The sequence below is a fragment of the Orycteropus afer genome, unplaced genomic scaffold (genome assembly GCF_000298275.1).
Source record: "Orycteropus afer afer isolate SDZICR_OR568_19922 unplaced genomic scaffold, OryAfe1.0 scaffold00108, whole genome shotgun sequence".
Classification (NCBI taxonomy): Eukaryota; Metazoa; Chordata; class Mammalia; order Tubulidentata; family Orycteropodidae; genus Orycteropus; species Orycteropus afer.
Window position 1 is genome coordinate 7,775,261 of NW_006921695.1, and position 25,485 is coordinate 7,800,745.

The following is a 25,485-nucleotide window of genomic DNA, read 5'->3' on the forward strand; positions in this document are numbered from 1 at the left end:
TGTTGTTATGTGCTGTTGAGTCGGCCCCGACTCATAGCGATCCCTCCTTGGGTTTCCGAGGCAGTATCACTACGGAAGTAGATTGCCCTATCTTCCTTCCGAGGAGTGGCTGGTGGGTTTGAACCGCCAGCCTTCTGGTTAGCAGTCAAGTGCCTTAGCCACTATGCTACCAGAACTCCAGCCACTCCTCGGAAGTAAGGTTGGGCAATCCTATTTCTGTAGTGATACTGCCTCAGAAACCCAAGGAGGGGTCGCTATGAGTCAGGGCTGACTCAACGGCACATAACAACAACAACAAAGTTAACCTATATTATTGTGCTATTTAAGGAGCTCTGGTGGCATACTGGGTAAGGCATTTGGTTGCTGACTAGAAGGTTGGCAGTTCAAGTGCTATGTGTGAGGAAGATGAGGCAGTGTATTTCTGTAAAGATTTGCAACCTTGGAAACCCAGTGGTGGTCGCTATGAGTCTGAATCAACTCAATGGCAGTGAGTTTGGATTTTTTTTTTGTTTATTGTGCTATTTAGGAGTCCTGTGGCACTGGTTAAGTACTTAGCTAGCTGCTAATCAAAGGGTAAGCAATTCTAACACACCAGCCACTGTGGGAGAAGGTGTGGCAGTCAGCTTCCATAAAGATTCATAGCCTTGGAAACCCAAGGGCTGTTCTCAGTTTTGCTAACTTTTGCTTTTTCTAATTCTTCTATCTTTCCCTTTACCTAGTTATATAATTATAACAACTGTCAGTAGAAGTTTTCTTATTCTCCTGAAAACAAAACCAAGAAAGCCTTCAACCTGATCAGGTTTATTTCACCAGTAACTTTATTTTAGACATGAATATTAGGCAAATATGGTTGAGAGTAGTAATTATTACCCTTTAGAAGTACTTTTTTTAAACTCCATGGTGGAATCTGCTGTGAGCAGCTGACTAGCTGCTTTTGGGTATGTGGTCTGCTTCCCCTATTTAAGAAACAGCTTGGACCCTGCATGTGGCCATGCCATTGTTCAGCAGTCTACCATGCTCTGCCAACCTTGGGATTTTCAGTGGACTTGAATGAATGGCCTGCTGTGTGGTTTGGTAACATTGTTAGTGTGCCATTTTATTTGTTGACCTTGGGCTTGTTAGCCTAAGCAGCCAGTAGCTGCCTGAGTGAAGAGATGCCTCTAGCTTCAGTGGGCTGAGAGCAAGAGGTAGAGCTGAAACCCAAGGTCAAGGGGCTTTCACACAGCCCCTGGCACTTTGAACTTGGACTTAAAGCCTCCAAATTGTAAGAATAAACTCGTTTGTTAAGGTCATCTCATTTGTGATACATTCTTGTCAGAGCAGCACTAGGTAACCAGAACAACAAGTGTATATGTAAGACTGTCTTCAGCCAGATCTATCCTTGGTCTTGGATACATTCCTGTTTGCCTACGCACACCTGATCTTCTCACTTGTCTATGCATTTACCCGTAGCCTAGTGTTTGCTGGTAGTGCAGTATTGTGCATATTATAGTTTTTACTTCTGTTTTCTATATCTTTTGTGTACGTTTCTGTGTCCTCCTTTTCGTGCTGGTCACACAATTTTGTTACATTACCTTTCCCTTCACCCATATCAACTCTTAACTAGTCAGAAATTTTCCCTTCCTTTCCTCCTGTCCTACGTAACCAACAAAGTATATTTCCTTCCCTGAGTAAACCTTTCCTTGACTTTTTACAGTAGTGGACTCATAACAATATTTGTCCTTCTGTGATTGACTTATTGCACTCAGCATAATGTCTTCCAAATTCATCCACATTATGTGGTGATTCATGGATTCTTCATTATTCTTTAATGTTGCATAGCATCCCATTGTGTGACTGTACCATAGTTTGATTATCCATTCATCTGTTGATGGGCACTTAGGTTGTTTCCATTTCTTAGCTCTAGTGAATTGTGCTGTGATGAATATGGGTGTGCATATGTCTCTTTGTGCCCTGGATCTCACCTCTTAGGATATATTCTTAGTAATAGAATTGCTGGATCAAGTGGTATTTCCATTTTCAGTTTTTTGAGGAAATGCCATACTGTTTTCCACAGTGGCTGTGCCATTTTACAATCCCACTAGCAGTGTAGGAGAGTTCCAGTCTCTCTATACTCTCACCAACATTTGTTATTTTCTGTCTTGTTGAACTTAGCTGTTATTACTAGAGTAAGATGATATCTCATTGTTTTGATTTGCATCTCTCTAATGTCTAATGATTGTGAGCATTTCCTCATGTGTTTGTTGGCTGCCTTCAGTGAAGTTTCTATTCATGTCTTTTGCCTATTTTTGAATTGCATTGTCTGTTTTTTTGGTGTTGAGGTGTTGAACTTTTTCTATAAATTTTAGAGATGAGTCTGTTGTCAGATATGTCATAGCCAAATATTTTTTCCCAATCTATAAGTTCTCTTTTTACCCTTTTGGAGAAGTATTTTGCTGCACATAAGAATTAAATTTTTAAAAGGTGCCAGTCATCTAGTTTCTCTTCTGCTGCTTGTGCACTTTGGGTTATGCTTTATTGTTTATTTATGCCATAATCAGAGCCCCTAGGTTTGCCCTTATTTTATCTTTGATGAACTTTATATGGTTTTGGGTTTTACATTTAAGTTTTTATCCATCTGGAGTTCATTTTTGTGTAAGGTATGAAGTAGGTCTTGTTTCATTTTTCTGCAAATGGATATCCAGTTTTGCCAGCACCATTTGTTAAAGATGCTATCACTCCCCCATTTAATGTGTTTTGGTCCTTTGTCAAACATTAGCTGTCTATAGATGAGTCTATTTCTAGGTTCTCAATTCTGTTCCACTAGTCTGTTTGTGTATCATTGTACCAATATCTTGCCAATTGGCTATATAGTAGGTTTTGAGATCAGGGAGTCTTTTTCTTCTTCAGCAGTGCTTTGCTTATGTGAAGTCTCTCCTTCTGTATGAAGTTAATGATTGGTTTTTCAGTGTCCTTAAAGAATGCTGATGGAATCTGGATCAGAATTGCATTGACTGTATATATTGATTTAGGTAGTATTAACATTTTCACAATATTCAATCTTCCTATTCATGAACGTGGTATGTTCTTACATTTATGTAGGTCTCTTGCAGTTTCTTATAGTAGTGTTTTGTAGTTTTCTTTGTATAGGTCTTTTGTGTCCCTGGTAAGATGTATTCCATTTATGTAGTTCTCTTATGGTTTCTTGAAGTAGCTTTTTATAGTTTTCTTTGTACAGGTGTTTTGTGTCCCTGGTAAGATGTATTCCAAAGTATTTTATCTTTTTGGTAGCTATTATAAATGGTAGTGTTTTCCTTATTTCCTTTTCCGAGGTCTCTTTGTTGACGTAGAGGAATCCAGTTACTTTCTGTATGCTGCTCTTGTATCCTGCCACTTTGTTGAACGTTTCTATTAGTTCCAGTAATTTTCTTGCTAAGTTTCTTAGATTTTGTATGTATAGGATCATGTCCTCTGCAAATAGAGATAGTTTTAATTCTTCTTTGCCAATTTGGATGCCTTTTATTTCTTTTTCTTGCCTTATTACCCTGGCTAGGATTTCTAACACGGTATTACATAGAAATGATAATAGAGGACATCCTTCTCTGGTTCCCGTTCACAAGGGCAATACTTTGAGTCTTTCTAAATGACAGTAATGTTGGCTGTTGGCTTTGCATATATGCTGTTTATTATGCTGAGGTTTTTTTCCCTTCTGTTCCTATTTTGCTGAGAGATTTGAGCAAGAAAGGGTGTTGGATTTTGTCAGATGGCTTTTCTGCATCAATTGATATGATCATATGGTTCTTTTGTTTTATTTATGTGATGGAGTACATTGATTGTTTTTGTGATGTTGAACCATCCTTGCATACCTGGTATGAATCTTGCTTGGTCATGTTGTATTATTTTATATTTATATATATATATATGGATTCTATTGGATAGGATTTTGTTGAAGACTTTTGTGTCTATATTCATGAGGGATATTGGCTGTAGTTTTCCTTTTTAATGGTGTCTTTCCCTGGTTTTGATATCAGTGTTGTTTGCTTCATAGAATGAATTTGGGAGTATTCCATCATTTTCTATATTTTGGAATAGTTTGAGTAGTATAGATGTCAACTCTGTGAATATTTGGTAGAATTCTCCAGTGAAGCCATTTGGGCCAGGACTGCTTTGGTGTGGAGTTTTTTTTTTTTTTTTTTTTTTTTAATGACCTACTCAATTTCTTCTTTTGATTGGGTTCTTTTGAAGATGGGTTAGTTTAGGTAGGTCTTGTATTTCTAGAAATTTGTCCCTCTCTTCTAGGTTTCTGAATCTATTGGAGTACAGTTATTCATAGTATTCTTTTATTATCTCTTTCATTTCAGTTGGTTCTGTTGAATTGTCACTCATTTCATTTATCGTTTGTGATATTTGCGTCTTTTTTTCCCTTGTTAAATTTGCCAGTGGTTTCTCCATTTTGCTAATTTTTTTGAAGAACCAGCTTCTTGTCTTGTTGATTTTCTCTATTTTTTTCCTGCTTCATTTATTTCTGCTCTAATCTTTATTATTTCCTTTCTTCTCTTTTTATTTTTATTTTGATTTGTGTGAAAGTTTACAGAGCTAATTCATTTTCCGTTCAACAGCTCTCACACACCTTGTCTCATGACATTGACTGCAAACTCCCATAATGCAAGAGCTCCCCTCCCACTTACTCCCCGTAGTTACCTCTTCCCTGTGTCCTTCCCTCCCATGCACTTCTGCCCTCTGAGCTGTCTCCCTGTCCATAGATAGCCCCTCTCTTCTCCCATGGTTGATCTCTGCAAGGAGTGTATCTACCTAATGTAAATATTCAGCACATACACTGAACATATGCTCAGCTCACATGTCTTTTGTTTGCTAGAAGCCACAGGAGTGGGTTAAATTCCAGACCTGAAGGGCAACTAGGGGCCATAGTCTCAGGGATTCCACCAGCCTTTTTCAGACCATCATACCTGGTCCCTTTTTTTTTTTTTTTTTAATGATTTTGAGTTTTGTTCCACATTGTTCTCTCACTCTATCAGCTATCCAGGATCTCCTATGTAGATCCTCCTCCAAGTGGTTGACAGTGGTAGCTGGGCACCATCTAGTTCTTCTGGTCTCATAGTCATATAGGCTGAGGATCACATGGTGTACCAGTCCCTTGGACTAATTGTTTCCATGTGTCTTTGGCCTTCTTCATTCCTCTTTTCTCTGGACAAGGAGAGACCCATCGTTGCATCTAAATGGCTGGTTGCAAGCTTTTAAGATCCTAGTCTCTACTTACGAAAGTAAGATGTGGGACAATGTTTTTGTGTAGTATGTTATTACCATTGAGCTTGATGTCCCCTGCAACTATGGTCCCAAGCCAACAGGTCCAACTACTTGCTTCCTCTAGCTGGCTGTGACCAAGAAGTGACTACAACTTTGTCCCTTGTCAGCTCTACTATATACCTGGGAATTCTTACAGAACATACCAATACACTTGTAGAAACATTGTCTGCCAACTCTGTACATGGTCCTGGGCACACTCCCCCCTGCATAGACATACCTAATAGTTCAGCCTGTCCACCCATCTGTCCATCTGTAGATCAATGTTTGCCTTCACTGACAACACAGTACTGTATATGCAAAAGGGCTCATCTTTGTTGTCTGTACCTCCCATGCATCTTTCTATGTCTTCTTCCTCAGTCCACTGTGCTGATCCCTCATATTTGGTACATTGCCCTTCTCTTCACTCAAATCAATACTTGTCTCTACCTATTTAACAGTGTTTCCTCCCCTCCCCTCCCATCCCTGATAACCAGCAAAGAAAATTTCCTTCCATATATAAACCTTTACTTGACTTTTTATAATAATGGATCAATAGGATATTTGTCCTTCTGTGATTGACTTATTTCACTCAGCATAATATCCTCAAGTTCATCCATGTTATGAGGTGTTTTGCAGATTCTACATTATTCTTTATAGTTGCATAGTATTCCATTGTGTATATATACCATAGTTTGGTTATCCAATCTTCTGTTGATGGGTACCTAGTTTGTTTGCATCTTTTTGCTATTGTAAATAGTGCTGTGATGAACATGAGTGTGCATATATCTGTTCTTGTCCTGGTTCTCACTTCTTTAGGATATGTACCTAGTAATGGAATTGCTGGATCAAATGGTATTTTTATTTCCAACTTTTTAAGGAATCACCATACTGCTTTCCACAGTGGTTATATCATTTTACAGTTCAACCAGCAGTATACAAGAGTCCCAATCTCTCCATGTCCTCGCCAGCATTTGTTATTTTCTGTCTTGTTGAACTTTGCTACTAGTGTTGGGGCAAGAGGGTAATCTCGTTGTTTTGATTTGCATCTCTCTAATGGCTAATGATCGTGAATATTTCTTTACATGTTTGTTGGCTGCCTGAATATCCTCTTTGGTGGAGTGTCTATTTAAGTCTTTTGCTCATTTTTTAATTGGATTATTTGGCTTTTTGTTGTTGATATTTCCTTTCTTTTTGATACTTAGGTTTCTTTTGTTGCTCTTTTTCTAATTGTTGGAGTTGTTGAGTAGTGTTGATTATGATTCTTTTTTCTTTTGTAATGTATGCATTTATTGATATAAATTGACCTCTGAATACTGCTTGCTGTGTCCCAAAGGTTTTCGTAATTTGTATTTTCATTCTCATTTGTTTCTAGGAATTTCTTTATTTTGCTCTTTATTTCTTCTGGTACTCAGTAGTTTTTGAGAAATGTATTATTCAGTTTTCACATACTTGATTTTTTTTTCCTTGATCTTCCTTTTGATTTCTAATTTTATTACATGATCTGAGAATATACTATGCTTTGTAGTATTTCAGTGTCTTTAAATTTATTGAGGCTTGTTTTGTGTCCTAACGTGGTATATTCTGAGGAATGGTCCATGTGTACTGGAAAAGAATGTGTATCATGCTTTTGTTAGAGTATGCGTATGTCAAGCTGGTTGATTATGTTGAGATCTTCTGTGTCTTTGTTGAGATTTTTGTAGTTGTTCTGTCCTTTAAAAGTAGTGTGTTAAAGTCTCCTGAAGCTATTGTAGAATTGTCTATTTTACCTTTCAGTTCAGTTAGTGTTTGCTTTATGTATTTTGGAGTTCTTCCACAGGTGCATAGATATTTATTGTGGTAATGTCTTCTTGGTCATTTGATCCTCTTAAAATCATATAATGCCCTTCTTTGTCCCTTATGCTGGTTTTCACCTTGAAATCTGTTTCATCAGAAATTAATATTTCCACTCCTCTTTTTTGGTTGCTATTCATTTGATATTTTTTTCCACCTCTTGATTTTTTAATTCATTTTTATCTTTGTGTCAAAGGTGAATCTTTTGTAGGCAGTCTATTGTTGGGTCTTCCTTTCTTATCCAGCCTGCCACTCTCTTTCTCTTGACTGGTGGATTTAGTCCATTCTGTATATGATTAGTGATAGGTATGAATTTATTGCTATCATTATATTGTGTTTTTTGTTTTGTTGTTGATTACTTTGTTCCAAATACTTTTCTGTACTGAGTTCATTTTGTTATCAAGTGTTTTTTTTCCTCTTTTCTTCATTATTGTTGGTTTTGTGCTTTCTAAATTCTTGTGATTTCCTTCTTTCTTAGTTTGATTAGAAGGATTGTTAATTGTCTTTGCGGTTACCCTGAAGTAAATTCTTATGTCCCTTACTTTGGAACAATCTGTTCTATTAAGACATTGGCCTATCTTCCTCTCCATTTGGAAGTTTTTTCATTTCCTGTATTTTCTTTGTTGCTAGTTTTGTTTGCAAATTCACTCCCTTATATACCTCTATTTACATTTTTTGTGAGCTTATTTTGAGAATATTTTTCTGGTTTTGTTTCTTGGTGGTGGTGTCAAGTGTCTTTATTTGAATTTGCTGTTCTCTATTATGGGTTCTTTATTGGCAATACTCCCTTTAGCATTTTTTGTAGGGTCTTCAACAATTTTCTCAGTGTTTTTTTTTTTTTTTCTTTTGCTTCCTCTTGTTCTAGTATTCCAGTCAGGTGTATGTTATTTCTTTTCATGTCATCCCATATAATTCTTACATTTTCTTAATTTCTCTTGAATCCTTGTTCTAATTTTTTCACATACAAACTGGCATCAAGGGATTTGCCTTCTAGCTGGGAAATGTGTTCTTCAGACATTTTGAGTCTACTCTTTTGTCCTTCCAGTATGTTATCTGTGTCTGTTATTTTAGTGTTCATCTTCTGGATTTCTAATTGCTGCTTTTATATGATTTCTAATTGTGTATTTATTTTGTCATTTTGCTCTTGAATGATTTTTCTGAATTCAAGGGTATTGCATATCTTCTTATTGCTTCTATTTATGGGTTTCCTTGAGCTCTTGGAGCATCCTAAATATGTATTCTTTGAATTCCTTATCAGAAAGCACTATTACTTGTTCTTCTTCAGGGAGATTTCCTAATTCCTTAGTTTGAACACTTGCTTCTACTATCTTGTCCTGTTTTGTTTTGTTTTTTGAAGTTTTCTGTTTCCTAAACATTTTAAATTTGTTGTCTTTATTTGTTAATTATGTACTGATTTGTTTCACCCTGGTTTTATGTTTTACTTTGTTTTAATATATCTGGAAGTGTGGAGCAGTTGTATGTCTTTGGTTGTTAGCTTGTCTGTGTCAGATTGCTCTCCAGCTTTCTCTGTGTTGGTGGAATAACTGCTTGTGCTGTGTGTGGAAGTCTCTTTTGAAGAGCAATTGCAGTTGGGACTAGCAGGTGTTATCCACTGTTGTTTATCCTTTGGTGCAAGAGCTATTGATGTTACTCATCTGTTGGGTGAGGTGATTGGTGTAGTGTACCTGTGGTTGACTAGTGGAAAGTTAATATGTTCCTCCCATTGGATGAGGTGGGCGGGGGAGGGGGAAGAGAGGAAAAAAAGAAAGCCAAGAAGAAGAAGGAGGGATGAAAATTTAGAATAAAAATAAATGGTAAGAAATAGGGAAAAAATATATAAGAAAAAGAGAGAAAACAAAAGTGGGCAGGTGAGAGGAATGAAGATTTGGTAGAAATGAAAGAAGATTGAGGAGGTATAGGGGTAAATGACCAGATAGAAAGGATGAAAAATTGGGTAAGAGGAAAATAGAAAAACAAAGGAAGGATAAGGTAATTGAGGAAGTATTTTTCTAGTTATGTTCAGCCTTTAGCTCTGGGATCTGGCTGCTCATTCACAGAGTACCTGTGTAGGACAAAGGAAATTGACAGAATTGACCTCCAGGAGAGGAGGCTGAAGCTTGTTTTTTGTGCTTAGTGTTATATAGTTCAGCCAGTGATACAGCCCCTGCATCTGTTTGGAGAGGTTTGCTGATGGTGACATTCAGCCGTCAGTCAAAGCCATGCAAGTTCAAACCACCAGCCGCCCCATAGGAGAAAAGACAGCCTTCCTCTGCGAGGATCCATGAGTCACAAAATCCTAGGCCTCAATTCTGCTAAAAAGAGTTGCTGAGAGTTGGACTTGAGCCCACTGCCGTGGGTCCAATTTGGCATTTTGTTTATTCAGAAAGAGTTTCTCTTCCCTTTCCCTTACTTCCTCTGGGACTCTGGCAGCTTATGCCACTACAGAAATCTTGATCTGTTTCCCAGCATGATCTTCATCCCTTCACACACCTTTAGCTCACCTTGAAATCCTCTTGCTCTATCTATTGTGTCTTTCATGTCTGTGGGTTCCGTCAATTTTTTTTTTTTTTTTTTTTTTTCCCCAAACATTCTTCCTATTTTTTTATTCATTTATTTTTTTTGGTACCTACTGTTTTTTTTTTTTTTTTTTTTTCCCCCTCTCCTCCCCTGTCTCCTTTGGTTTCTAATGACTTCTCTTTGGGTCAGCTGGCTGGCTTGCTGGGCCCTTTTTTTTCTTTTTTTCCTACTTGCTTTCCCTTTCTTCACTTGATGTAATACTTGATCTACTCATTAGATGCTTGTAACTCTAGGATCATTATTTGTATATGTTTTCCTGAGTTTCTCAAAATCTCTGTTGAAAGAGGGATGTGGTGTGCAGTCTGTTAGTAGGACACCATTTTGCCTCCTAGGACCAGCAGGCCTTTTCTTCTGTAGTACCAATAGGTGGGTTTGAACCATAAACCTTTAGGTTAATAGTCAAGGGCCATGTTGGAACTTAAAATAGTGCAATTTTGAATGAGTCTCTCATCTATAATACTTACTAACTTTGGGCAGGATATTAAATTTCTCTGTACCTCAGGATTCTCATCTATAAAATGTAAAATGCTAGTTCTTACTTCATAGAGTTAGGTACACATTTATGATGGTTAAATGAGTTAATATATGTAAAGAATTTAGAACAGTACTTGGTACATAGTAAACACTCAACAAATACTACTTGTTTATTTTTATTATTGCTGTTACTGTTATTGATCAGTTTTCAGTTTTCTTTTCTTTAATTGGCTTCCTCCCTAATGTTGTTGCCTAAATTGTAAACTATTAGTTTGGGCCTCACCCTTCCCTTGCCTCTCTCAGTATAGTAAGGGTTTATATGATCAGTGACATAACTATTGGTTAGTTTCCAATAAAAAGGAATATTTGGTTTCCCAGCAGTTTTTATGAAAGCAAAACTCAGAGTGGTCAGTACGCTGTTTTCCTATTGTATTAATTTAGACTCACTGGGTACAAGAAAAAGAAACTATCTGAAGCATGAATGAGTAAATGAATTTGTTATAAGGGTATAAGTGTGTCTCATTTTAAAAGATTAGAGCCAGGCCTTGTAAATTACATGGAACTAGAAAGTGGAAGACTGCCAAGAACCAAGGGAATAGTTACTCTCATCTTCTCTCTGTACACCTGCTTCATCTATATACCCAAGAATACTTTTTGTGGGTTACTAAGCATATATAAGTAGCATAGTGCCTAAAGGCACTTGACTGCTAACCAGAAGGCTGGCGGTTCAAACCCACCAGCCACTCCTGGGAAGGAAGGTTGGGCAATCCTACTTCTGTAGTGATACTGCCTCGGAAACCCAAGGAGGGGTCGCTATGAGTCGGGGCCGACTTGACGGCAAATAACAACAACAAGCATGTATAAAGAGCTCTGGTAGCATAGTGCCTAAGGCACTTGACTGCTAACCAGAATGCTGGTGGTTCAAACTCCCCAGCCACTCCTTGGAAGGAAGATTGGGCAATCTTCTTCTGTAGTGATACCACCTTGGAAACCCAAGGAGGGGTCGCTGTGAGTCGGGGCCGACTCGACGGCACATAACAACAACAACAAGCATGTATAGGAAGATTGGTGGCAGCACAGGTCCTGAATGCTTCACTCTGCTCTAGCACCTAGTACAGATTGAGATTTAAATTAGCGAATTCTAATGCCTACCACCACTAATAAATTTACCATACTGTGGTGGCTTGCTCATTGCTGTGACATTGGAAGCTATGCTACTAGTATTTCAAAAACCAGCAAGCTCACCCATGGTGGAGAGGTTTCAGCAGAGCTTCCAGACTGAGATAGACTGGGAAGAAGGGTGGGACCATCCACTTCTAAAAAAAATTTGCCACTGTAAAATGAATAGCAGTAGGTTTCAGCAGAGCTTCCAGGCTGAGATCGACTGGGAAGAAGAATGGGACCATCCACTTCTAAAAAAAATTGGCCACTGAAAAATGAATAGCAGTGAAACATTGATATATTACTGGAAAGGACCAGCAGTGTTTTGTTCTCTTGTACATAGTGTTGCTATGAATTGGAGCCAACTTGATAGCACCTGACAGCAACAAACTCTCAAAGAGAAGAGGATCTGATGGCCTAATTTGGCTCAAATCTCCTCTTCTGTGACTTGAGAGCAAGAACAAAGAGTAGAAACATAGCATCACTATGGCAGTCAGAACAGCCTGCCTAGCAGGGGTCTGATGTACCCAGATATGGGGCATTCAGGACTTGTTCCAGTATGATTTATTCCAAAATACTCCCAGAGAAGACACTCTACAAGTTCTGTATCAGAATAACTGGCTTTCTGGTCTATTTTCTATGAATTCTCCACTTAATCCTATTCACTACTCCCAATTTTAGTGATTGCATAGTGTTGTAGTTATCTAGTGCTGCTGTATCAAAAATATCACAAGTGGATGGCTTTAACAAATGGAAATTTATTCTCTCACAGTTCAGGAGGCTGGAAGTGTGAATTCAGGGCCCTAGCTCTGGAGGTGTAGTGGTTAAGGCATTTGGCTGCTAACCAGAAGGTTGGCAGTCCGAACTCACCAACTGCTCCATGGAAGAATGGGCAGTCTGATTCTGTAAAGATTTACAACCTTGGAAACGTAGTGGGGGTCACTGTGAGTTTGAATCGATTTTGATGGCAGTGAGTGAGTTAGTGAGCTCTCGGGGAAGGCTTCTTCTCTATGTTGGCTCACAGTTTACGAGGAAGATCTTCATCTCCTTTCAGTGTCTGTGGACCTAGCATTCCTTGGAGATATCCAAGGAATGTGTCTTGGCAGCAATCTACCCTTAGGTTTAAGAGGTTTCCAGCACAGGGATCCTGGGTTCAAAGGATGTGTTCCCTTCCTGGCTCTTCTTTTGTGTTGGTGGTAGGCCACTCTGATCTCTGCTCTCTCATTCTCTCATTTAATCTCTTATATCTCAAGAGAGACAGTGGAGAACTCAGTATCTGCAGTCAAAACAAGACCAGGAGCTGACTATGGAAAAGACCATAAATTGATCATATACAAGTTCAAGTTGAAGCTGAAGACATTTAAAACAAGTCTACGAGACCCAAAATATGACCTTGGTAATAACCTGAATTTACAAACAATCTGAAGAAGATTTGATTCATTGAAAACCAGTGACTGAAAACCAGACAAGTTATGCGTAGACATCAAGAACATCATCCATGAAGAAAGCAAGAGGCGTTAAAAAGACAGGAAAGGAAGAGAAGACCATGTCAGAAAAGACTCTGAAACTTGCTCTTGAATGGAGAGTAGCTAACAAAAATGGAGGAAAGGATGAAGTAAAAAAGCTCAACAGCAGATTTCAGAGGGGAGCTTGAGAAAACAAAGTATTATAGTGGAATGTGCAAAGACTTGGAGTTAGAATACCAAAAGGGAAGAACACATTTGGCACTTCTCAAGCTGAAAGAACTGAGGAAAAAATTGAACCTCGAATTGCAATATTGAAAGATTCTAAGAACAAAATATTGAATGATATAGAAAACATCAAAAGATGAAAGGAATACATAGAGTCATTGCACCAAAAAGAATTGGTCAATGTGCAACAATTTCAGGAGGTAGCACAGCATTGAAGAAAGAGGTCGAAGCTGCACTGAAGGAATTGGCAAAAAACAAGGCTCCACGAATAATGGAGTACCCATTGAAATGTTTCAACAAACAGATGCAGCACTGGAGGCATTCACTTGTTTATGCCAGGAAATTTGGAAGACAGCTATCTGGCCAACTGACTGGAAGAGATCTATATTTGTGCCCATTACAAAGAAAGGTGATTCTATAGAATGAGGAAATTAATAATAATATCTATTACATGCAAGTAAAGTTTTGGTGAGAATAATTCAAAAAGGGTGGCAGCAGTATATTGACAGGGAACTTCCAGAAATTCAAGCTGGATTCATAAGAGGATAAGGGATATTATTGCTGATGTCAGATGGAATTTGGCTGAAAGGAAGGAATACCAGAAAGATGTTTGCCTTTGTTTTATCAACTATGCAAAAGCATTTGACTGTGTGAATCAAAACCAATTATGGATAATGTTGTGAAGAGTGAGAATTCCAGAACACTTAATTGTGCCTAGGAGGACCCTGTACCAAGAGGCTGTCATTTGAATAGAACAGGGTGATACTGCATGGTTTAAAATCAGTAAGGGTGTGCATTAGGGTTGTATCCTTTCATTTTACTTATTCAATCTGTTTGCTGAGCAAATAATCCGAGAAGCTGGACTATATGAAGAAGAATGTGGTATAAGGATTAGAGGAAGACTGGTTAACTGATTAACATGAGATATGCAGATGACACATTCTTGCTTGTTGAAAGTGAAGATGACTTGAAGTACTTACTGATGAAGATCTAAAACTATAGACTTTAGTATTAGACATTAACATACAGAAAACAAAAATCCTCACAACTGGACCAATAAGCAACATCATGATAAATGGAGGAAAAATTAAGGTTGTCAAAGATTTCATTCTACTTGGATTCACAATCAACACCCATGGAAGCAGCAGTCAGGATATCAGACATTATATTGCGTTGGGCAAATCTGCTGCAAAAGACTTCTTTGAAAGTGTTGCAGAGCAAAGATGTCACTTTGGGACTAAGGTGCACCTAACCCAAACCATGGTATTTTTGTGTGCATGATGTACATGTGAAAGCTGGACAGTAAATAAACCAAAGAAGAGTTGATGCCTTTGAATTAGGGTGGAGAAGAATACTGAGAATACCATGGTGCTTGAACATTTTCTCCTAGAAAGATCAGCACAAGACTGGTGGTCCCCATGAGGCAGAGGTTAAAGATGTCCCAAATGTCCAAACTGCTGTGCCACTCCATCATTTCAGATATTAACTCCTCCTCTCAGTAATCTCCCCTGTCTTAGGGTTCTGTATTTCATTGTAACACCTCACAGAACTCACAGGCATCCAAGGGATTGTCTCACGTAGTAGTGGTGGAGGCTGGCAGGCTAACAAGTCCCAGGTCTGTAAGTAAGTCTGGAGGATCCTCCAATTCTCAGGGTTTGACAAACCTCAATCAGCAGATCAGATGACAGCTGCTGTCTCAAATCCAGGGGTGAAATGACGATGGGCCAAAACACAGAACCGGAGCAAGAGGAGGGCGAACTTTCCCAGAGGATTCATAGGTATACCCTTCAAGGAAGCTAAGGGTGGTGATTTGAATTATACCCTCCAGCAAGGCGGGACTTAAGATATATCCCACCTGTGTTGCTCCGACAGCAGTAACCTAAGTGGATGGTTTTAACAATCAGCAGCTACTCAGTTGCTCATGGCAACTGCTGCCAGCTGCCCAGCCAAGTTGACACCCGACCTTAACTACCACCCCACCCCAAACAGACATGGATAATAGAATTTACAGTATATCACCAAATAAAGGACAATGCTAGAAGGGCCACATCAAGCAATTCACCTGACATGGACTGCGAGAAGAAGGAACAAATCTGTCCTGGAGGAAGTGCAGATGGAATGCTCCTTGGAAGTGAGAAGGGCCAGACTTTGTCTCACCTGCTTTGGTCATGTTGTCAGAAGACACCATTCCCTGGAGGAGAATATCATGCTTGGTAAGGTAGAGGGTCAACCAAAAAATGAGAAGACCCTCAACAAGATGATTTGACATAATGGCTCCAATGATGGGGTCAAGTATAGCAAGGATTGTGTGTGACCAGTCAGTGTTTCGTTCTGTTGTTACATAGGGTCTTTGAGTCAGAATCAACTCAATGGCACCTAAGAACAACAGCATATCTCAAAAGAGATTGACTCAAGATACATCCTAATCCTTTAGATTGCATCCTGCCTCATTAACATAACTGCCTCTTACACTGCCTCATTAACATCATATGGAAAAAACAAACTGACTACCTTCGAGTCAGATCTGACTCATAGCAACCCCTCCTTAGGTTTCCGAGGTGGTATCACTTCTCCTTGGGTTTCCGAGGTGGTGTCACTACAGAAGTAGATTGCCCAACCTTCCTTCTGAGGAGCGGCTGGTGGGTTTGAACCGCCAGCCTTCTGGTTAGCAGTCAAATGCCTTAGGCACTACCCTGCCAGAGCTCCCCATTAACATCATAAAGGTCATGATTTACAACACATAGGATAAGTACATCACATCACAGAACAGAGGATAATTTCATAATTCTGAGAATCATGACCTCGCCAAATTGATGTATGTTTTTTGGTGACACAATTCAATATGTAACATATAGTTTAAGGACGCAGTATATGTTTCATTCTGTCACAGTGTCTTTCTTAGATGAAAATAAGCCAAAAATGTGCTATTTTTTATCTAGTAGGAATAAGAAAACTTGCCCTTTTCCTAGAATAAAAGGATTTGATACTTAACATAGATGTTTATTAAATTAAGAGCTTTATTTGGTCCCTACTAACGGGCATTGTTACTGAGCTTGCCTTTTGTAAAGCTAGAAGAACCGAAAGGAGTTATAACCACCCCATCTTGGTTACAGTTCTCTCACAGCTTTGAGTTTGGTAGCATGGGGAGTTGAGGTTACAGAGGAATGTGAACAGATATTCTTCTAAATTGAGATACCACTTTTTGGAACATGGCCTGTAGACAAGCAGTGTTCCCAGTCTTTACAGTTTGGATGGGATTTTAGCAGACCTAGTTAAGGGAAATTACTTGTTTCATTATTAAACAGTCATTTTCATATACCCAGTGACTGAATTTAACATATTAATTAAGTCTCCGGGGTTATGGATGTATGACTTAGGGACTACTCATACTTGCTTTTTAATGTTATATAAATTTGCCTTTACTTTGTAACTATTGAACAAACTAACCCCTACTCACAACAAATTCTTCATCACAATTACCTTCACTTGCTGCACATGCAGTTTTAAATCATCAAAAAAGGCTTTGAGCCTAACCAGAAAATAAAACATCGCCATTGAGTCAGTTGTCACTGATAGCAACCCTACAGGACAGTATAGAACTGCCTGATAGGGTTCCCAAGGCTGTAAATCTTTACAGTAGCAGACTGCCTCATCTTTCTCCTGTAGAGCTGCTTGCTGGTGGTTTCAGACCACTGACCTTTTAGTAAGCAGCAGAATGCTTTAACCACTATGTCACCAATGCTCCTTACTAAAGTAAACCTAAATAAAAACTATATACACCTGTTTTGACTTACCTGGAAATTAGACTTAAAGACAGATCTCATTTATAATCCTATACATAATATGCCTATACATAAACTCACAGTACTTAACTGCCTGGGTTTGGTCTGAATATAGGTGATGGGCCTCATATTTTAGTAAGCTTTGATCTTTGACTGTTGGCTGTTCATTTTCCTAGAAAGGAATCTTATAATTTTTTGCAGTTAGTCATAATGGACCATAGCATAATAGACTATGGATGAAAAACTTGTTTTGATTATAATAACAATAATCAGTCAAACATATAATGTTTGCAAAGTGGGTCAACAATATAATCATATGTAATAGTTGCTTTAATAGTCTTAATGTGCTGGGAAAGTCAAAGGGAGATTTGTTAGTTCATATTAAATTATTAATAATTACAAAGCTCTTATTTTTATAAGATTCCTTGCAAGGCTCAAATTTGTTCTTTTCTAGGAATAGGAAGGATCAACACAGAAGTTAGAAAATATGCTTGTTTTTGATGCTGTTTTAGTCACAAAGATAATGTTGAAATTAAAGGAATATTACTCTTTAAAGAAAAAATTAATTACCAAATATATTTCTCTTAGAATATCTCAGATATTGTTAATTGACATCAAGTTATAATAAGTGATCAGAAATGAGAATATTCATGAGCCATATTTGAACTCAGGGTTGTGGTGCTCAGACACTATTTTGTTTCATCTCCCTTAATGTTGTGATGGGATAACTATAAAATGACCTCATTTGTCTTTAACTTTATAGTTTGTAATGAAGACTATATTATTGTATCATAAATAAACCTGTTCTATCCACTAGTCACACTCTCCTGGCTGCCCCATACCCAGCACATTGCCATTCTCATACATGTCTCTTTGGGCCCTTCTTATTGGGCCCATCTGTAATCTGTTCTCTGTCATTCTTTGGTGCCCTAGACCAACACATGTGAAATGTGGTCTGTGATCATCTACATCAGAGTTATCTCGAGGTGCCCCTTGATATTGCATATTTCTTGGTCCCATCCCAGACCTCAACTTCCCCCATTCTTGACTCTAAACATATCAAGCTTGCAGAAAAGTTAAATGAATGGTGACATAAATTATTCTTTCTTCTTACATTCAACAATTACTGATATTTTGCCACATTTACTTTATCTCTCTTGCTGTTTGTCTCTCTCTGCCCGAGTCTGTCATACTTCCTCTTCCTGGTCTGTCTCCTTGCCTTGATTGGTTGGTAGGTGTTTGTCTCCGCAACCTATAAGTCAGTTTTGATCCCTTTTGAATCCTAGTTCATTGATCATGGTCTTTCACCTCTTAGTTTCACTGTCTGTCTTCTGTCTGTCTCTCTTGCTCTTCTTTTATTTTCTGAGTCTGTTGAAAGTTACCACATCCCTAAATGCTTAAACATGCATCTTCTAATAATAGATATTCTCACACATGACCCATACCTTTATCATATCTGAGGAAATTAATGTTGTTGTTGTTATGTGCCATCAAGTCAGACTCGACTCATAGCGACCCCTCCTTGGGTTTCCGAGGCAGTATTACTATGGAAGTAGATTGCCCCATCTTCCTTCTGAGGAGTGGCTGGTGGGTTTGAACCACCAGCCTTCTGGTTAGCAGTCAAGTGCCTTATGCACTACACTACCAGAGAAAATTAATAAACCTCCAATATTATAGCTAATCCATATTCAGATTACTATAATCATACCATAAAAATCTTTCATAGATGCTGATTTTTCAAACTAGGATCCAGTCATCATATAATGCATTTGGTTATATCTTTTTAGTCTTAATCTAGAAAAGTCCTCCTTTTTTTTTTTGTAGCAATAACTTTTATAGAGTCCAGGTCAGGCTTATTATATTTGTCTGATTGTTTCCTCGTGGTGTTACTGAATTTATTCCTCCATTCTCTGTATTTCACATAAAATGGAAGAGTTTGAGTTCTTAGATTGAGATTAAACATTCATTGGTGGTGTTATATCCTTCATATTGCATCGTTTTTAGAAAGTACAGAGTGTCAGGGTGTCTCACCTGTGTAGGTAGGAATTGCCATTCATTTTCAAAGTTACTTTTTGCCTTTGTTCAGTAGTTAATGGGTTTTACTTAGGTACTTTGTGAGTATCCTGTTCCCCAGTACTCTTACAGGAGCTCTGGTGATATATATAGTGCCTAAGGAATTTGACTGTTAACCAGAAGGCTGGTAGTTCAAACTCATCAGCCACTCCTCAGAAGGAAGATCAGGCTGTCTACTTCTGTAGAGATACGACCTTGGAAACCCAAGAAGGGCTTGCTGTGAGTCAGAATCGACTTGATAGCACTGAGTTTTGTTTTGTTTTTTTTTTCAAAATAAATGGCTTGATTATTTGGTTCTTTACCTCATAAACACAGCACAACACACTGCCATCGAGTCGGATCTGACTCATAGTGACCCCTCCTTGGGTTTCTGAGGCGGTATCACTACGGAAGTAGATTGCCCAACCTTCCTTCCAAGGAGTGGCTGGCGTTTGAACTGCCAGCCTTCTGGTTAGCAGTCAGATGCCTTAGGCACTACACCATCAGAGCTCCTAATTAAAACACACTGCCATTGAGTTGTTTCTGATTCATAGCTACCCTATGGGAAGGAGTAATAGTACTGTCCACATAGTTTCCAAGACTATAAATCTTTATGGAAGCAGACTGCATCATCTTTGTCCTGTGGAGTGGCTGGTGGGTTTGAACCTTTTGGTTAGCAGCCCAGTGCTTTAATCATAGTACCACCAGAGCTCCTAGCGTAGTAAATTAGAAGCAGTGAAGTGGTAGAAGAGGAAGGATGAGGTGGGCAATAATAGAAAAAGATAAGCAGTCAGCAGTAATAAATGATGGTGGACAGAAAGGCAGGAATTAGGAAAAACTTCTGAAAAATTCCGTGGTAGAATTTCCTATAAAATTTAAAATAATAATTCACACACAAAATCCCCCCCAAAAAAAACCTTTCACACTTTAGAAATTTAATACACTAACTTCCTGACTCTGGAGATGCTAAACTTTATGTCTCATCTGTAAAATGGGGGTTTAATATCACTTAAATCAACAAAGCCAATGTGTGCATTACCGGAGATTGCTTATTTGAAAACATCTAGCCCGAAATCTGGCACAAAGTAAATACTCAACAAACATCAGTCATAAGTAGACTCTTGCCGTGATTTGTCTCTAACTAGTTAAGCTGTGTTCACTGTACTTGTTTAAGAGGACTTTTGTCTTCATTCCATGTAAAATGTTGCCAAAGAGGCAAGAAGACCACATCTTCTGACCTCCTCTAACCACCGAGGGTTTTGGATGAGGATGTGGCCTTTGATATTTATATATTAGAATTAAATTGGAAGGAAAAATTCTACTTGATCTTATTTAAGGAAAACATGCTATAGATGTGGATGTTTAGTCACCTTAGAGATGGTAATTGGGTACTAAACTAATACAAGTCTGTGTTCTCTTTACCCTTTTCACAGCAAAATGAAAAAGAGAGCTTGTTGAAGGAAAGAGATCACATCTTGTCAACTCTGGGTGAGACAAAGCAGAACCTAACTGGACTTTGCCAGCAAGTCTGTAAAGAAGCAGCTCTAAGTCAAGAACAAATACAGATCCTTGCCAAGTACTCAGCCTCAGATTGCCCACTTTCGTTTTTAATTTCTGAAAAAGAAAAAAGTACGTCTCATGGTGAACTGGTATTACCATCAATTTTTAGCTTACCTGATGGGCCTCCAGCTGTGCTGCCTGCCAGTGAGCAAGGCCCTTGCTACCCCTGTGCAAGAGAAAACAATGGGTCCGAGTCTGGTTGTGAGGGGGGGCAAGAGTCACAGCAGACGTCCATAGCTGCCTGTGCGCGTTCTGGGCTGATGGAACAGTGTCGTCAGAGTGGAGGCATTTCAGATTTCTGTCAGCAGATGACTGATAAGTGTACTACTGATGAGTAAACATGGATTTGCATTCACTACCTTCAAACCATCTAATTTTCTACTGAGGTTTTGACATTTTTTTCAAAGCCTAATACAGCCATCTGTCTCTTAACTGTATGTATTGTTTCTGGGGTAATTTCTCTTAAGTCAACCTTAACTTCTTGACTTCCATAAGAGATGCAGAAATGATTTACCTCCTGGATACTGAAAAATCACATGTGAAAATTCAGTAGACCTTTAATATTCATATTTTAAAGAGTAATAACCATTAGTAATAACTCTTCCCAGTATTCAAAATAAATATGAGCATGAGAACTGCAGCATATCAAACAACAATTTAACAGTTTGAAACATCTGCAGACAGTTCTTTCTAATGAATAATGTGCCCTTTTTGCAGTATACTGAAAGGGAAGATCCCCTCCCACCTCCCCCAAGCAATGATGAAAGAGTGTTCTCCTAATCAGAAGTAAGGTTTTGGCCACTGTAGGACTACATATTTGTGTAGGACTGCAGTGTGAAAAATAAAGCATCTTGCCTGAATCCTAGAACTTTGCTCTTTAGCTCCTACTGAAGCCAGAGGTTGTTTGGACTTCATTGTGACTCTCAAGCTACATGGGAATATTTAGTAAAGACAGGTGGTTGGCCTAAGGTGGGGAGTTTACCAATATCAGTCATGGAAATTCTGGCTGCATAAACAATAGATAAGTATCATTGTCCTGTTTTCTTTTCTTTTTAGTCCCTACCACATCTCAGCCCACTCCTGACATTCTTGTCCCTTTGGAAGAAGAAATAGGACTCAGGATACAGGGGCATGGGTGAATGAGTGAATGCATTGGCTGTGTTATCTTAGCTTCCTTAGGATCCTGGAGAGATTACCAAAAATACAAGGCTGTTTACCATCCCGCCATTGGTTAACGATACAAGAAGACCAGACATCAGGGGCAACGAAAATTGTTTACATTACCAGGAGTGGTGATTGATTGTTTTCCATTGTATTTTTGGGGTCTTGTGGTTTATTTGTGAAACACATAGTAAATTAAAATGTACCTACAGAAACCATGTAGATTTGTGAAATAGGATGAAATTTGGGGAAAAGTAGATCTTGATCCATTGTGGGTTTGAATTTGGATACCAGATTTAATCTTTGCTCTCTCCTTCAAATTTGATGTGGTATAAGGGCACAAAAACCATTTTGACTTGAGCATTTCATAATCATTCTTTGCCTATCCCATAACATTTTGCAATGATTCTTAGCCATTTTTGTGTTACAGACTTATTTGAGTATCAAATGAAAGTTTTGTACCCTTTCGACAATGAAAAAAAAAATGCATATGCTCATATTCACAGAAACATCTACAGAACCCAGTTTTAAAGGGTACAAAAAAGTTGTTTACTGTTTGCATTAGGAAAGACTTCATTTCAGACATCTGAAGGAGACATTTCTATAAAGTGCACCCTGAGTCTAGTGAAGGTCCTGTGTGACTAATGTAGGGGACAACAGTCTGCCAGGAATGGATGAGTCTGAAGCAAGTACCACAGGAGTATATGGGACCAGTCTTAATATTTTCAGAGTAATTGGTCAAATGTTACCTTAGAGAGAGAGAGAGAGAGAGAGTGAGAGTGTGTGTGTGTGTGTGTGTATGATATTCTCAGTGGTTTGTATGTTATCTCTGTTATTGACTTAGTAGTTATAAGAGGAAACTAGTTGGGCTTGTTTAATTTCTAGAAGCTTTTATAAGTACACTCAAGAATTTGTCAGGGAAATTGGTAATTCTGTTATAATGTGTTCCATACTACAAAAGAATTGTGTATAAATATCCCCATGTAGCTCTTTCTTTGATAGTTGTAATTTTAATTTTCAGCTTCACAATATAAAATAATATAAAAACTGCTGGTTTACACAATGTAAACTCTATACAAGCCAATGGAATCCTTGATTTTCTACCTCAGTGTACACTGAACTGTTTGTCATTTCGATTTGTGTATGTTCAAATGTCAGATAATCTTTTCTTTCATTGCTTCTGTAGATAACTGCTTTGAAAGGTTACTTACTATTTTGTGATGAAATTAAGTTGTCTCCAGAGATTTTTAAGGCACTTGGTTTAAGTTTCTCTCTACATATAAACAGTTTAGTATTATGGATTTATTTTAATGGTGTTCTGATTATTGGCCAACTGCAATATTTCTTAAAATATAGCATTACTTTTAACAGCCAGCATGTAATACAAGTAACTACACTACCTCATACCCACATGATTTTTCAAGTTATAGTACAGCTGGATGGAGAGATAAAAAAGACTTTTCTCATTTGGCCATAAGATGGGGAAGTTTTCTATATATTGCATAGCATTACACATTTATGCCTAATTTACCATTAACTTCTGACGAAGTTTTTTTAAGAAAATTTGTTTCAAGTTTGTATTTTTTTTTTTTTGAGTCTGCCGAAGACAAATGACAGGATAATGTGTATACAGTGTATACCTTTTCCTTCATGCAGAATTTTGAATAGACTGTTTTCAGTTTGTACATTGCATATTTACATGATCATTGTTCCTTGTTTTATGAACTGACCTTCTCAATGCTTGATGATTTGCAAAAAGCTGTTATGTCTAATTCAGTGAATAACATTACTTTAATTTTTTTTTCCTTATTTGAATTCTATAGCTATAGCAAATAATTTGTTGAATTGTTCCCATTCAAAGCAAATGTGGATATAACCACAGTTCTACTGTGTAAGTTTTATAATTTACTATAGTGTAATGCTCAACCTATTGCAAATGAGGAATTAAATATATTTAATGCAGTAGATGACGATACAGGTTGCATGTGGACCTTCTGCCACGTTAACAACTTGGGAAAAAAATGAGTCAAACAAATGACAATGTTATAATGAATTCTCAGGTGAATTTTTTCAGTTATGAAACATTTATTTTGAATTTGTAAATATTTTAAATGTTTTATTAAGGCATGTAATAAACTATTCTTTGAAACCTGTTGGGCAGAATGAAAATTTACAGCCATAATGGTAAATGATGGCATACTGATTGTAAAATAAACAAATAATGACATCCATTGATTTTCTTTCGTATCTTTATAATATAATTTTCTAACAATGCAATAAAACCACTGACCTTATATGTCTGTATGCTACTAAGACTATGTTTCATTAAAAATATACTTTCAGAGTATTTAATTTACATTTTATTCTTAATATATTTAGCAAAACTGTAAATGTTGGTGATAAATTTATAGTTAAATAAAATTCTCTAAAAGTACTTCTAATTGAATAGAGTTGTACATTCCATTCCCATTTTCTCACTTTTTTTAGAAAGGCCTGGTGATCTGTTTCTGAGAGATTAGAGTCATTGACAATCCTGTAGAGTGCAGTTCTACTTTGACATCCATGGGCTGCCATGAGTTGGAATTGATGGCAGCTGGTTTAGTTTTGCTGTGTGAATGTACTAATTTTAGTGTCTTAATCAATAATTGGTATAACTGTAGTATTGGTAATAATTAGCTGGTGGTGGTTGTTAGGTGCTGTTGAGTCAGTTCTGACTCATAGTGACCTTATGTACAACAGGATGAAATACTACCCTGTCTTGCACCATCACAGTTGTTGCCATGCTTGAGCCCATTGTCACAGCCACTGTCAGTCCATCTTGTTGAGGGTCTTCCCCTTTTTCACCAACCCCACACCAAGCATGATATTCTTCCTCAGGAATTGGTCCATTCTGACACCATGACCAAAGTATGAGAGAGAATGTCTGGCCATTCTCGATTCTGAGGAGCATTCAGGTTGTACTTCCTCCAAGACAGATTCGTTTGTTCTAACAGTCCATGATGCATTCAGTATTCTCTGCCAACACCACAAGTCAAATGCATCAGTTCTTCTGTGGTCTTCTTATTCACTCTCCAGCTCTCACATGTATATGAGGCTTCTGAAAATACCATGGCTTAGATCAGGCACACTTTAGTCATCAAAGCGAGGTCTTTGCTTTTTAACCTCCAAAAAGTTCTTTTGTACCAGATTTGCCTAAAGCAGTATGTTGTTTGATTTCTTGACTGCTGCTTCTGTGCATTGTGAATCCAAGTAAAATGAAATCCTTGACAAATTCAGTCTTCATTTATCATTTTGTGAGGATTTTTTTTTTCTTTATATTGAGTTGCAATCCATATTGAAGGCTATATAGTCTCTGATCTTTATCAGTAAGTGCTTCAAGTCTTCTTCACTTTCAGCAAGCAAGGTTGTATCGTCTGTGTAGCACAGGTTGTTAATGAGTCTTCATCCAGTGCTGATGCCACATTCTTCATATAATCCAGTGTTCTGGTTACCTAGTGCTAGACATACTCTGACAAGAATATACCACAAATGGGATGGCCTTGTCAAACAGGAGTTTATTCTCTTACAGTTCAGGAGGCTAGAAGTCCGAATTCAAAGTGACAGGTTCTAGGGGCTGTGTGAAAGCCCCTCAACCTTGAGCTTCAGCTCTGCTTCTTGCTCCTGGCCCACTGAAGCTAGAGGCATCTCTTCACTCAGGTAGCTACTGGCTGCTGAGGCTAACAAGCCCAAGGTTGACAAATAAAATGGCACAGTCCCAATGTTACCAAACCCCATGGCAGGCCATTCATTCCAAGTCCATTGAAAGTCCTAAGGTCTGCAGAATGTGGCAGGCTGCTGAACGACAGCCACATGCAGGGTCCAAGCATTACATAGGCCAGAGACCATTCCCAAAGCTGTTTCTATATATGGGAAGC

At 38.1% G+C, this 25,485-nt stretch overlaps 1 protein-coding gene across 1 annotated transcript in view; it reads left to right on the forward strand.

Moving 5' to 3' along the window:
* BACH1 (BTB domain and CNC homolog 1) overlaps positions 1-20,748 on the forward strand; it is a 35,278-nt gene extending 14,530 nt beyond the window's left edge. Inside the window, exon 4 of the mRNA XM_007943519.2 lies at positions 20,284-20,748. Within this exon, the coding sequence (XP_007941710.1) occupies positions 20,284-20,748 (465 nt within the window). The remainder of the gene's footprint in view (positions 1-20,283) is intronic.
* The last annotated feature ends 4,737 nt before the right edge of the window (positions 20,749-25,485 follow it).